The sequence below is a fragment of the Sebastes umbrosus genome, chromosome 11, assembly GCF_015220745.1.
Source record: "Sebastes umbrosus isolate fSebUmb1 chromosome 11, fSebUmb1.pri, whole genome shotgun sequence".
Classification (NCBI taxonomy): domain Eukaryota; kingdom Metazoa; phylum Chordata; class Actinopteri; order Perciformes; family Sebastidae; genus Sebastes; species Sebastes umbrosus.
Genome location: NC_051279.1, coordinates 21,036,512 through 21,051,043, shown reverse-complemented (window position 1 = coordinate 21,051,043; position 14,532 = coordinate 21,036,512). Strand labels below are relative to the sequence as shown.

General features: G+C 36.7%; 2 protein-coding genes across 2 annotated transcripts; one reads left to right on the top strand and one right to left on the bottom strand.

Annotated features, from left to right (window-relative positions):
- Positions 1–1,965: 1,965 nt before the first annotated feature.
- Positions 1,966–3,299, bottom strand: nr0b2a (nuclear receptor subfamily 0, group B, member 2a). The gene is made up of 2 exons (XM_037785203.1): positions 2,683–3,299; positions 1,966–2,564 (listed from the first exon to the last, which is right to left on the bottom strand). The coding sequence occupies exons 1-2, from the start codon at positions 3,215–3,217 to the stop codon at positions 2,323–2,325; spliced, it is 777 nt and encodes a 258-aa protein (XP_037641131.1). The 5' UTR covers positions 3,218–3,299; the 3' UTR covers positions 1,966–2,322.
- Positions 3,300–10,700: 7,401 nt separating this feature from the next.
- On the top strand, positions 10,701–14,354 carry gpatch3 (G patch domain containing 3). Its single transcript, XM_037786093.1, has 7 exons — positions 10,701–11,171; positions 12,362–12,816; positions 12,950–13,124; positions 13,494–13,553; positions 13,643–13,764; positions 13,852–13,979; positions 14,093–14,354. The coding sequence occupies exons 1-7, from the start codon at positions 10,736–10,738 to the stop codon at positions 14,274–14,276; spliced, it is 1,560 nt and encodes a 519-aa protein (XP_037642021.1). The 5' UTR covers positions 10,701–10,735; the 3' UTR covers positions 14,277–14,354.
- Positions 14,355–14,532: the final 178 nt, after the last annotated feature.

The window sequence follows — 14,532 nt, the reverse complement described above, 5'->3', positions numbered from 1 at the left end:
GGGACGAATCATTCAGAGGACTTGTTCTGTATCAAATCTAGCCTGCAGATTGTTAACAGTAAGCTCAGGTGTTTTTAGGATAATTGATTTAGCATTCAGATATTTATTCCTCTTATATTTTGAGCATGAACAAAAGTGATAATTGTTTTGTGTGGGGCTTTTATTTTGTTAAATATTTGTGTTTGTAACAAATATGTCAGGGTTCAGTTTAAGTTCACTTTTTAAATGTTGTCCGTGTGGTTATAGTTTCTCAGAGTAAACATGTGACTTCCACTATTATCCATGAGAGGGAGACAAAGTACAGACTGTAATAATGCTTTAATGTGTGGTCATAACAGAAACATATTCCTCAGTCTCTCTACCCTACTGTGAAGTGGTTTAACTTTCACATGATTATGAAGTCTAGGGAGAAAAATAGTCACCATTGATCTGCAACACTGACTGTTAACTTTGATTTCATCACAATTTGGTAAAACAAGAAGGAGAACGCAGCGTGCATGAATCATATGTGGTTTCCTATGAGTTTTAATACTATATACGACAGACAGTGCTTCCCAACCTTTTTCCATAAGGGACCCCTTTACTATCATTAGAAACTGACGACCCCTGACTAAGTGACATATTTTATGGATATTTCATATTATATTCAATGCAGTAACAGTAACAGTACAGAACAACTGATAAACTGTACAATTAACCCAAACAGTCAATACGCAATAACTGCAGGAAGTTTGTGTAAAATGAGCAACTTGGAGGATTTTGAGCAGATTATTTCCTGTGAATATTGCATCAGAGAGGAGTTTTCCTGTTATTTTTAGGAATTTGTAATACAAATCTCTGTATTATGTATTTTTTAATTAAATTTGTAACAATCATACCTACTTAATAGGCTTCTTTTTTGATAAATTCAGTTTTTTCTCCTGCCTTGACCATTGTTCTTTTAGCTCTTTGGTTGTTTTAACTGCGGACTTTTCTAATTTTGAAGTTTATATCTTAAATAATAAACCAATCTCTTAGTTTTCTTAACAGAAATGAATGAAATGCTGAGAAAAAGTTCAACTGTATATATTTTTTTAGTAGTTTTACACCCCTTAAAATCAATAATGGCCTTGCAACCCTCCGTTAAGCTTTGACCCCATGTTGGGAACCAGTGACTTACTGGGTTGAAACCCAGTGTTCGCCTTCAATTTTTGAGGTTGCCTTAAAATTACAGATAAAAAAAAGACCTTTCTCAACTCTTGCATCATTTTATACACATTTCCAGGGGATTTACTCACACACATTTGTTTGGAAACCCTGGCATCTCCACAAGAATTTCAAAATAAAGAGGCTTGAGCAACACTTGGCTGAACAACGTGTCAATATTGATGGACCTGCTAAGTGAACTGTAGGGGTGAAGGTATTCAGCCTACAACATACCACATATATCATGGCTTGCTGTGAGTCTATTTTAAAGAGGATCTATTGTGCTTATTTTCAGGTGCATAGTTGTATTTTGGTTTTCTACAAGAAACATGTTCACATGCTTTAATGTCCAAAAACACTTTACTTTTCTCATACCAGCTGTGCTGCTGCACCTCTTTTCACCCTCTGTCTGAAACAATCTGTTTGAGCTCCGCCTCTCCTCTCCTGAAAAGCCCCGTCTGCTCTGATTGGTCAGCTGGCCCACTCTGTTGGGACTGGTCAACATGACCAAACTCTTCGGCTCCACTCCAGTGGAGCTTCTAATTAGCTTTGTTTGGGGGCGTGCCAGACCAGCCGCTAGGCAGGTATTATGCAAATGTATTACTTGGTGACATCACCACATTACAAAAGAAAAGGCAGGACTTCAAGCAAGGTGTTTCAGGCAGTTCAGGAGCAGAGTTTCTATGGGGGAGAGTAACTCCCTTTTGAGCTTTGTAACTTTGCAGTATGCACAGAAAACCATATAACACACTAAAGGAACGGGAAAAAGTATAAGTACAAAAATATATTTATTTGAAATGTTCTGTAAATGCAGATAACACTTATTTACAACATTGAAGCAAACAGAAGAGATCTTCAACATAAGATATTAACAGCAGGTGCAGTCTGTCTTTATGTGGAAAGTTTCCACTTCAAGAAAGATTTTCAGACTGGGCTAAAGTGACCTGAGCTTCAATGTAAATATAAGTAATTCACAGTCTCATATTGTTTTTGTCGGCTATTGTAAGTGCTTTTTTGAGCAGTCCACTGTCGTTCATTCCTTTATGTCAACGAAAAGTTCTGCATCTTCACCACCGCTAAAAACATTGGATTCAACTTTATCCAGGACAGTGACATGAAGTCCTCCCACGTCCACTTCTATCTGCAGAAGAGCATGTCGACCAACAGCTCCAGCAGATCGGCCTGGCCTATCACAGGCCGGAAGAAGAGTTCAGTGATGAGGCTGGGCGTGATGCTCTGCAGCATGGAGGCTGTGAGGAGGATCCGAGCAAAGCGCTCTTGGTCGCCCGGGTGGAGGAGCTGGACCACCTGGCTGAGGGCGTGCTGAGCCTCTTGTTGCAAGCCTTCAACAAACAGAGCTGCCTTTAAATCTGGAACATCTGTTGAATGACAAGAAATGAGATACTGTTAATGTATAATGCAGTTTTTGCAGTGTTCTTTCAGCTTTGATTGAAAATGTTTCTTTTATAATAGAGACAACATCAGATGAGTACATACCTGGATTAAATATTGTGGTCCCTTTGAGGTATGCATACTCCTTTGGACTCAAATCCAAACTCCAAAACTTTCTGAGGCAGGACTGCAGTTTGCTGACCCCAGCCATGGTGGGCTGCTCCATCTCCATCTCGGGGCTCTCCTGACGGTTGAGGAGGATCTTTTTCAGCATGCTGTCAGCAGGTGTGTCCGTCACCTCAAGGTCCACATGCTCCTGGGCCAGACCCAAGATGAAGAGCGGGGCCCAGCAGCTCTTGAGAAGCGAGAACTGGTCGTTTGGTGGCATCTGGTTAAAAGCAGGTAAGTTCTTCATGAAATGGATAGTTTTAACCAGAACTGCCGACGCTTGTTTGCAGATCTCAGACGGCCTTTTCAAGCACACTGTCCGTCGCAGCTCACAGTTGCATCTATGAATTGTTGAGTTGTAGTTGAAGCAGTTCTGGTTCGGTTTGCAGTTATCCATCTGGCTCAGGATGTTGTAGAGGATGGGATTTGAGAGCCTGTCGCTGTTGGCTGCACAATTACACCTGTTATCCATGTTTATAGGTTGTAGAGATCTATATGTAGTTAAATGCAAGAGACCTCTCACAGGATGGGCTCTGCTAGAGCTTGTGAGTACTGCTGCTTTCTCCAGTGCCGCTGTATTTATAAGGCCAACCCACCCTGCTAAGTGGACCTTGACTTGTCAATACGCTCTGTGAAAAACAACGAGGTGCTCTGCCAGGTGACTGATGGAATAACCCTGGGAAAGCGATAAGCTTTTCTCAATGAAAAGGAGCTGGTGGAGTAACGCCCGGATATCAAGAGGGTTGGGCCTTATCTTGTAGCCGGTGTCATTAACCCAGGCAGTACTAAGCTACCAAGGACTGCAGAGGTAATCAGCCCCACAGTGGCCCTGGTGCCTGCCAGCTCACACCTGGAGAGCTGCTGGCAAGAAGCCAGCGCAGAGCGAGGGCATTGACCTATCAGTTATACCCTCATGAGCAAGTTTTTTTTTGTGTGTGTGTTTTAAAATAAATGTATGTCATTGTCACATTTAAAACCTAATGTGGTGGTATAAAATCTGCCCACCCTCTTTTTTATTTGTTCCCAGCCAACATGGTTATGTTGGGGGTACCTGGGTACCAAGTGGGTATGGGCTCAGAATGGGCATCTTATCTTGGGCCCCATGTGGGCTACCTGTGTGGGTCCTAGTTGGGTCTCTACTGGGAAACTAGTGCATGGGGCCAACATGGAAACTGTGGACAAACCCACTTACAACCCATATTTCAGCCCATGTAGTCTCCATGTAGTTCCCACATAGAACTTAAAGCTGGGACCGAGATGGGTCTTGGGTATGTTGCCCAGTTGGGGCCCACATAACACCCATTGTAATCCTGCATGGAATCCATGTGGGCGATTGACCTTTGGCCATTATGGAACCCGCGGACAGTCCCATATAGGGCCCATTTTTCAGCCCATTTACTAATCACATGGGCCCCACATACAAATGTTGGCTGGGTTTGTCTTTGATATTGATGAAACCAATTCAAATCAACCAGCATGACTTGGAGTCTAACAAGTTTACCACGATGCTAGCATTTCTTTGAGGAATTTGACCTAAAAACTAACGTCATTGTGCTAATGATGCAAAGCAGGTGTAATGTTTACCATGTTCACCATCTTAGTTCAGCGTGTTAGCATGCTAACACTTGCTATTTAGCAATAAATACAAAGTAGGCCTACAGCTGAGGCTGATGTGAATGTCTTTAGTCATAAATCAAAGTTAAGTTTGAAAGTTGAAATTGAAGAGTTGACCTGATAATGACACTTGAATAAAAAATTCATCAACGTTATTAGACTTCATCCTGAGGGGGACATGGGTGTGTGTCCCAAATTTAATGTCAATCCATCCAATAGTGTTTCAGACATTTCACAAAAAAAACAACATCATTGTGGTACTAAACGAAAGATCAGAGGATCACCAAAGTCTGTATAGGATTCATCCTCTGGGAAACATGAGTGTCTGTATGCCTACACAGTTTCATGGCAATCTATCCAATAGTTAGATATTTCAGCCTGGACAAAAGTGGTGGATAAAATTATGTACAGTAACAAAAAAAAAACATAAGAAAAACAAAAATTGAGGTGGATGGCTGATGGACAGATGGATTGATACCACTGAAGGTTGTCAGTTTAAACCCAATGCTTTGCATTTCTTACAGTGATAACGTTAGATAGATAGAGTTGTTTTTATTCTGAAACAAAAAAGTTGGCCAAGAAAAATTAAGGAATTCCAGTTTATGGTGTCTGTATCAGGCGGTACAATGCACCACATGTCATCTAAATGAGTTTACCCTAATTTATTATCTTCCCGGTGCCTGGCACGGAGGCTTGAGATTGATAAGCTAATTAGCCTACCTAATTGTTATCACAAATAAACAACACACCTCTCATTTTCAATAACAAGCTCCTTTCGTTTGGACATTTAGCACCATGAGCCAACTGAACAGGTGACACAATATATAACATATTATACTCTTTACTTTTGTGGGGACACCTGCTGTACAAGCCAAGAAGCCTGGACCCATCAGTGGAAGACCGCAGAGCAGCGGAGTCAAGGTCAGTTCACAAAGTGAATGACTGCAATAAAGAGATTACAAGCCAGACACTACTGGCAGCACCAGTCACCGAATGTTTGTTTTACTTCATTAGTCTCTTGACTCATCCCTGCAACAGAATACTCCAGGATAGGTTTCTTTCCTGGAGTGATCTCATTATGATACACAGTGATTATTCATGTTAGGCATGACATGTCGAAATCATAATGGACCTCAGCTTCGAATGCATGATAAAAAACACATGACGTTATCTTCGAGAATGTGATCCTCTCAGCAGAGTGACCTGTAATGCCCTCAGAAAGCCCTCAGGCTTCATGTCGCGGGCTGACAGTTGTAAATGTTTGCGATAAGGCGTGTGTTTATAGAGGTTAGGAGCAGGCAGAGACGGACACGGAGGACGGACGCTTATCTCTGCCAAGACAGTAAAATAAAATGGCCTTCATTCTATAAGTGGAACTGATTCTGAGATCAAGCGAAACAGTCTGATGAAGCATGATGTAATGGTATGCATCTAAAGGAGGTCCAAGCCTTTTAAAAATATATATTATTAAAATACATACAAACTTTAAAAATGTATGAACACACTTGACTGTAATAGCATTATCAAGTTAACAGTGTAATAATAATTAATAGGACAATCACTGGATAATTTTTAAAGTGAATTTTGTGAACATATATTCACTGAAACACAGTTTGATTTTCTGGTGAGGTTTTCCGCCAAATATTGACTTTTTCTTTTCCTCTGCTTTTAGTTTTTTCCCCCAGGTCATTGAACTTTCAGTGCATGATGGTCACCATGTCTGGTACATGACACTTGGCCTTGACCTACTGCTCATACAGCAGAGGTTCATTTGCCTGGCTTAGTTTTCACAAGGTCATCAACCCAAAGGTGTGGCGTGGGGTCATTTCAATCCTCTGGAAAAAATCATTTGACTTTCCTGGAAATTTTAATTTTCACATTAGTTCTCATTTTTATATATAGTTCTTTCAGTCTGTCTACTATTATATATATATATATATATATATATTTTTTTTTTTTTACTGTTTACTTATTTATTATATCTTTATTGTATATCTCTTTTTTTACTGATGCCTCTTGTTGTTGCACTGTCCCCTCTACTGCTGTAACACTAAAAATGTCCCCGCTGTGGGAATTATCTTATCTCTTTCTTAAAAAGTATATAAGATATTAACTTACAAGACACCACAAATGTATACAGTATAAGCCAGATCCACACATACATTTTCAAACAATACAATTTGAAAAATGTTCTTGTCTACAACAAAATTCATAAATTGCTGAAAAAATACTTTCACTATATAATACTGAAGAAATCAGAATAGATACTAATTAAATGGTCCGTCTCTTCTACTTTTACAGACATTTGAGATAAAGTTAGCAAACTTAAACACACCAAAATAAAACTGCCATCCTATGTGTTCATCATCTGTACACCAGGATTAAGTTATCCTTTGATTAGATTTTTCCTGAATAAAGTTATACTTTTTGCACTGTATTTAATTTATAAGTTCCTATATGGTATACTGAGTCATTTGAGAAGGTCTTTCGCTCAATAGAAATATATATTTTTTTTAAATAATTTTTATGTTTCCCAATGTGAAGTATCAAAAAAAGCATCTTTACCAGCACTGGTATGAAAACAATGTAAACAATACTGTTACAGTACAATACAGTTTAATTGTGAAGGTTTATCTTCAATTTATGAGTAAGGCCAAAAACTCCAGTGCAATGACCAATGATTGGTGTCTTTTGTTACAGGGTCTAATAGTATTTTTGGTATGTTTTCTTAGGCCCACTATTATTCATTTTAATTTTATTTTCCAGCACAGACAGACAGATTTGGTGCATCTATTTATGAGACTCTGACTGCCTACCTCTAGGCTACACAGCAGGGCTCTCACGTGAATGATATGTGTTTGAAAGTTTAATTCTTTCATTTTGTAAGATTATAAACCTAAAAGTGAGATCGAATTTCTGACTCGCCTGAATAATATCTAATAAAGACAAGTTGGTGTCAAGTTTTATTTTTAGTTTTATCTGTTATTTCCAAACATATATGACACCTTTTATGATTAATATGGGCTTCCGCGAGCCAGGATGGTTATGACTAATGATGTGTACAATGAGTACAATGAGTGTGTAATATGAAGTGTAAAGTGATGTCAGGGTCCAGACACCCGGTTCTAGTTTTACTGCTTGTTATTATCAAAACACCATGATAAAAGCTGAGGTGAAGGCCAGAGGAAGCGTTTGCATGGGGTTAATGAACTCTGACTGAATGCATTTCTTGGTTGTCTCTCTGGGTAAAAAAATTACTAACGTGAAAGATTATTAATATGTTTCTTAAAAGACATAAAGACATAGACACATTTTGTCATTTGACCTATTTAGTGAGGTTAAACAGTTTCATACTAGCCTTGCTGCCTTTTTTGCCTAAATAAAAAAATAATGTAAAGTTAAAAAATGAAGCCAGAGTGCTGCGTCTTTTAACAGTCATTTGAGTCTCACAGTTTTAGTTCTCCTTTTAACATTTTAACTTTGAATCTTATCAAGGATGCAGAAGTGATTACTATCAATGCTCTGCTCTGTGAGCTGGTTGTTATTACTTTATGTTAATTTTTTTTTTTTGTAAATCCCCCTAGCTGTCCGAGAAGAGGGATCTCTCAAAAATGCCTCTACCAAGGTATTTCCTATTTTTCCCCTTTGTACAAAGTTTTTGTTTGTTTGTTTTCCTTGTCACAGAGCTTGGATGTGGTCTATAAAGCCTAGTGTTATGAGCTCTTGGTTATCAATGGAAGTACATCACTGTCACTCCATTTCCATCTCTGCAAAATATAATTTCTTGGATATCAGGGGAATCTCAGTCTGGACTGGACTGCAACAATTTAATGGTGAAGATATAGAAATAACAACGCACATAGATACAAAACCTTCAAAAATTATATTTCATTTTGATTATTCAGGATATGTGGTTTTATAGTAGAAATGACATATTGTCATGGAATAAAGATAAACATAGGACTAGGAAAACCAAACCACAAGTATCTTTGAGCAAGGAGATAATGTATCCTCTAGCAGTATACCTATGGAACTCCATACTTTCTTTTTCCTGTGAAATGTATGAGAATAACACATACAGTATACTGTATATAATATATGTAATGTTAATATAACGATTTTGAATATAACACATAAGTGACATGGTCATACATAATACATAATAATGTAACATAAAGAATAGACTGTGTATTAGCGTTTTTGTAATACTTTCTTTATTGTACACATGTTCATACATGTACAAACAGATTCATAGACAACAAAAAAAAAAGACAAAACAAATGAATCACATTTACATTTCATAATGCCAGATTTTGGAATTATTATCACTATTATATAATAACATTAATAATAATAATAATAATAATTATAATAATAATAATAATAATAATAATAATAAATTAATTTAATAATGTAACGCTCTTAACTTAGGTAAGATGGATTGAATTCAATAAAGTACAGGAAAGTTGGCTTGGTTCCTAACTTTTCTTTCTTATGAATATGAATACAAGGTCATCAACCCAAAGGTGACATTTATTCTTATACTGTGGCGTGGGGTCGTTTCAATCCTCTGGAAAAATCTTTTGACTTTCCTGGAAATTAAAATTTTCACATTAGTTCTCATTTTTATATATAGTTCTTTCAGTCTGTCTACTCTTATATTTTTTTATTTTATATATATATTATTTTACTTATTTATTATATCTTTATGTTTTACTGATGCCTCTTATGTTGCACTGTCCCCTTTACTGCTGTAACACTAAAAATGTCCCCGCTGTGGGACTTATCTTATCTCTTTCTTAAAAATAAAAAATTATATAAGTTATTAACTTACAAGACACCACACATTTATACAGTATAAGCCAGATCCACACATACATTTTCAAACAATACAATTTGAAAAATGTTCTTGTCTACAACAAAATTCATAAATTGCTGAAAAGAACTTTCACTATATAATACTGAAGAAATCAGAGTAAATACTAATTAATACTAATTATAACTATTCTACTTTTACAGACATTTAAGATAAAGTTAGCAAAATTAAACAAACCAAAATAATAAAAAATCCAAAAATAATAAATAGTTGTATAACGTTACAGCATGTTATTTTGTAAAATTACGTTTTTTTTTGTAAAATGTTATTTATTATAAAATCCCAAAATAATAAATAGTTGTATAACGTTACAGCATGTTATTTTGTAAAATTACGTTTTTTTTTGTAAAATGTTATTTATTATAAAATCCCAAAATAATAAATAGTTGTATAACGTTACAGCATGTTATTTTGTAAAATTATGTTTTTTTTTGTAAAATGTTATTTATTATAAAATCCCAAAATAATAAATAGTTGTATAACGTTACAGCATGTTATTTTGTAAAATGACGGGTTTTTTTGTAAAATGTTATTTATTATAAAATCCCAAAATAATAAATAGTTGTATAACGTTACAGCATGTTATTTTGTAAAATTACGTTTTTTTTTGTAAAATGTTATTTATTATAAAATCCCAAAATAATAAATAGTTGTATAACGTTACAGCATGTTATTTTGTAAAATGACGGTTTTTTTTGTAAAATATTATTTATTATGAAATCCCAAAATAATAAATAGTTGTATAACGTTACAGCATGTTATTTTGTAAAATGACGGGTTTTTTTGTAAAATGTTATTTATTATAAAATCCCAAAATAATAAATAGTTGTATAACGTTACAGCATGTTATTTTGTAAAATGACGGGTTTTTTTTGTAAAATATTATTTATTATGAAATCCCAAAATAATAAATAGTTGTATAACGTTACAGCATGTTATTTTGTAAAATTACGTTTTTTTTTGTAAAATGTTATTTATTATAAAATCCCAAAATAATAAATAGTTGTATAACGTTACAGCATGTTATTTTGTAAAATGACGTTTATTTGTATTATTATCTTTTTGGACTTTAATATTTTTTTGTAAAATGTTATTTATTATAAAATCCCAAAATAATAAATAGTTGTATAACGTTACAGCATGTTATTTTGTAAAATGACGTTTATTTTTGTAAAATGTTATTTATTATAAAATCCCAAAATAATAAATAGTTGTATAACGTTACAGCATGTTATTTTGTAAAATGACGTTTATTTGTATTATTATCTTTTTGGACTTTAATATTTTTTTGTAAAATGTTATTTATTATAAAATCCCAAAATAATAAATAGTTGTATAACGTTACAGCATGTTATTTTGTAAAATGACGGGTTTTTTTATTATTATCTTTTTGATCTTTAATATTTTTTTGTAGTTGTGTTTTTCTAAGCGGAAGTGACGACATTTCTGAGAGTCGTGCCTATGACGTATGCTGCTCAGTAAGAAAACAGAGAAACAATCATGGCGGACAGTGAAGCCGCTGCTCTGGTGTATTTGGCCATCAGCAACATCCCTGTCGCTTTCCACTCCGCGGACCTCAGAAACTACTTCAGTCAGTTCATAGAAAGTGGCGGTTTTCAGTGTTTTCACTACCGACATCGACCGGAGGTCCTCAGGGAGACCGAGGGGTCTGAAAGCACCGTGAGTGGAGCCGGTACCGGTGACGGTGAAGAGGAGGAAGAGGGCAGCTCTGAGGCTCCGGACACCGACCAGGTTACAGAGAAGAAGCAGAAGAAGAAGCAGCCGGTGAAGACGTGCTGTTGTATCGCCTCACTTCACGCTAAAGATGCCGACAGGTTGATCAAGATGTATGCGGGGAACCACTGGATCGAGTCGAAGGGGAGCTGGCTGGCTAGACGGTGTGTTATTAAAAGAGTCAAAGTTTCACACGACAAAGGTGAGTGACACATTATATACAGACAGGTGTTGTGTCGAGGACTGTTTCCCCCCTGAGCTAACCCTGATCCCTAACCAAAACCACACTATTCTACTGGGGAACAGACTTCAACATAACACCTGGTAGTGCTTCTCAACTGTCTAAACTGTTAGTCGACCTAACCGGGACAGAGGAGACAGAGGGGACAGAGGAGACAGAGGGGACAGAGCCCACTCCTCGTGTTGTCTGGATTTGACTCGTATGTTGTACCGCATTAAAGGGCACACATTAAGTTAAAGATTAAATAAATCATCAGAGTTGCAGTTGTGTAATTTTCAATCAGGAAACTAACTGATTCATAAATTCATTTTAAGGCACAACTTCCTTTAAATGTAAACCTCTCAGTTAAATAAAGAGTGAGAGAATTATGTCATCTATATCATGGCTTCTTTATGTAGGTGTTTTACTGTGTATTACTAGTATACTGCAATTTTCAAATCGCAGGACGAGCAAAATTTGTTTATTTATTTAAAAAGGATCCCCATTAGCTGCAACAATGGCACCAGCTTGTCTTTCTGGGGTCCTAAATCAAGTACATTACATTTATCCAATACATACTATGTACAACATCATATTTGTGTTACACTATTTAAAAACATTAGAAATTTATAACATAAAAAATTTCCAAACATATATAAATTTCACATTCATACACATCTTCCACAACCATTTAGCCTCAAGACCCATCATTAGGGAAAAGGAACAAAAGAAAAAACGTACATGACCAACGCTGAACTATCGATCAGCTGCTTAAGTAATGTATTCTTAGATGGTATTTGAAACATTACATCCGTCAATCGTCTAACAAATCCTCATTCAAATACCATCTAAATTTGTTAAGGATGAAATGTGTGTCAAAATATCATTTTAAATTAAATATTGTCATACTGCAGAGATGTCCTGGCCTACACATCATATTACAGACTGAAGAAAACATCTTTGTTTGGTACAGATCTCCACTAAAATCACACCATAATCATTTTAATGTTTTTTTTAATAAAAATGAGAATAATGATTAAATATCGCGAATCATATCGCACTTGCAATATTGATCAAAATAATCGCAACTAGATATTTTTCCAAAAAGGTTCAGACCTAACGTTGAGTGTTATTGCTGTTTGTGCATCTAATTGTTTTTTTTATTCTTTCAGATGAGGGGTCATTCCCCTACAAATCAAAGTACGAGCAGCGCCACCGGGCGTCCTTAACAGAGCGTTTCACAGAGGCTGACCTCAAAAGTTTATCCGAGCTGAATCCACCAGCTCTGATGCAGAATGGGAATGTGGGCACGCCGGTGAAAGTGTTCCTGCAGCTCATCCAGTCCTGCCGACTGCCTCCACGCCTCATCCGGAAGTTGGGCCTCGTTTTCCCCAAGACCGGCTCCAACCGCCGTTACGGCAATGTACCTTTCCATTACTGGGACAGTTGGACACTTCCAGCCACGGAGGAGACTGTATTAACTGCTGATGGACATGAAATATCAGGACCAGGCTCTTTGGCTGCTCCACGTTCAGGACAGAGGCAGCCAGCTGATCACACAGAAACAACAGAGACTGATGAGCCACAGAAAGAAGAGGAGGAGGATGAACAGTCAAATGCAGATGATGTGGGTTTAAATCCATTCTTATTTATTAGTATGTCAAATATAAATGTTATTAATAGTATATTTAGGCTGCGATATAGGGCTGGCTGAATTGTCATCATCATGGTTTGACAATTATTCCTGTTGTTGGTTGTAGGATGACGACTGGTGTGAGGAGTGGGAGCGACATGAAGCGTTGCATGAGGATGTAACGAGCCAGGAGCGATGCAAAGAGAGGCTGTTTGAAGAGGAGATCGAGTTGAAGTGGGAGAAGGGCGGCTCGGGCCTGGTGTTCTACACTGACGCACAATACTGGCAGGAGGAAGAAGGAGGTATGCAACAAAAACACTAATGATAGTTTTCCACACTTACCAGAATAAGCTATTCATATATACCTCTTGAAGTATACAGTATAATAACATATTGTGTCTATACATGAAAAATCACATATCAATTTATTAATGTTAACCACATTAGCCAGCATGGTTATGGGAAGTCAAACTGAAACGGTAATTTTTAGCTGGTGTTGTTCAGTTGAAATCTGACAACGTAATTGTTGTGCATTGTTAAATCAACAACTAAATTACGATTACAAAAATAGTCATTAAGATAAATGTTGTGTGCAGAATTTTGACTTTAAATGAAGTGCATTTGCTTGATGAAATATCAATCACATTTATGTCTCCTGTTCTTTTTTTTAGATTTTGATGAACAAACGACAGACGACTGGGATGTTGACATGAGTGTTTACTACGATAAAGGTATCTAAAGTTTGTTTTACATCTGTGATTACCTCGATTGACGAAGGGAAGCAAACTGTTTTTCTTTAACCCGGCTCTTTCTCTCACAGATGGAGGTGACATGGATGCCCGTGACTACGTTCGAATGCGGTATGAAAAAAGGCTGAGGGAGGGTCTTGAAGATAGATCTGGACACAGTCAGTCTATTGGCAGCTTTGAGAGGTTCACTAAGGTAAGGAGGTGGCCTATAATTTCACTCCATCTTTTCTACCGTAGCCTATACGAGCAATTCTCTAATGTTTTTTTTTCTTCTTTTTAGGGCTTTGGCCGTCGTTTGATGGAAAAGCAGGGCTGGAAGGATGGTGACGGGTTGGGAAACAGTCAGATTGGGATTCCTGACGCCCTTGAGAGTGACGGCCAACATCCCAATTGTAAAAGAGGCTTTGGGTGCGTATGAATATGAAAACAAAATCACCAAAATATAACTGCTTGCATGTTTTGGTATACGAGTGAATGGACACTGTTTTTATTGATGATGCTAGTGCATTTAATTTATGCAGGTATCATGGAGAGAAATTGCTCTTACACCCTTTCAAAAAGGCCAGGACAGAGTTTCATATATCTACAGTCTATGACAAACCCAAAGACATCGATGGAGGCGACACCTTGCTGAGACGACAACCTAACACTAGTATGAAGTACAGAGGCTGGCAGCCAGGTGGCACCATTGGACCACGACGATGACTTGAATTAAATTATTACTATTTCATAGATTTTTTTACTCACATATTTGTCTGTTATTAAAACATTTTTTCAAAGCTTTTCGTTCAACTTGTGCTGAGTTTGTCTTTTTTTTTTTTTTTTTACTTAGTTTTTATTACAGTTTCAGCCACTTATACAATCATCATCACATTCTTTTCTACTATATTTTCATTTTACAGCTGTCTCTTTGTTTTTACACAAAATTTCACAACTTAAAACGAGGGGAGAGAGGAAAAAC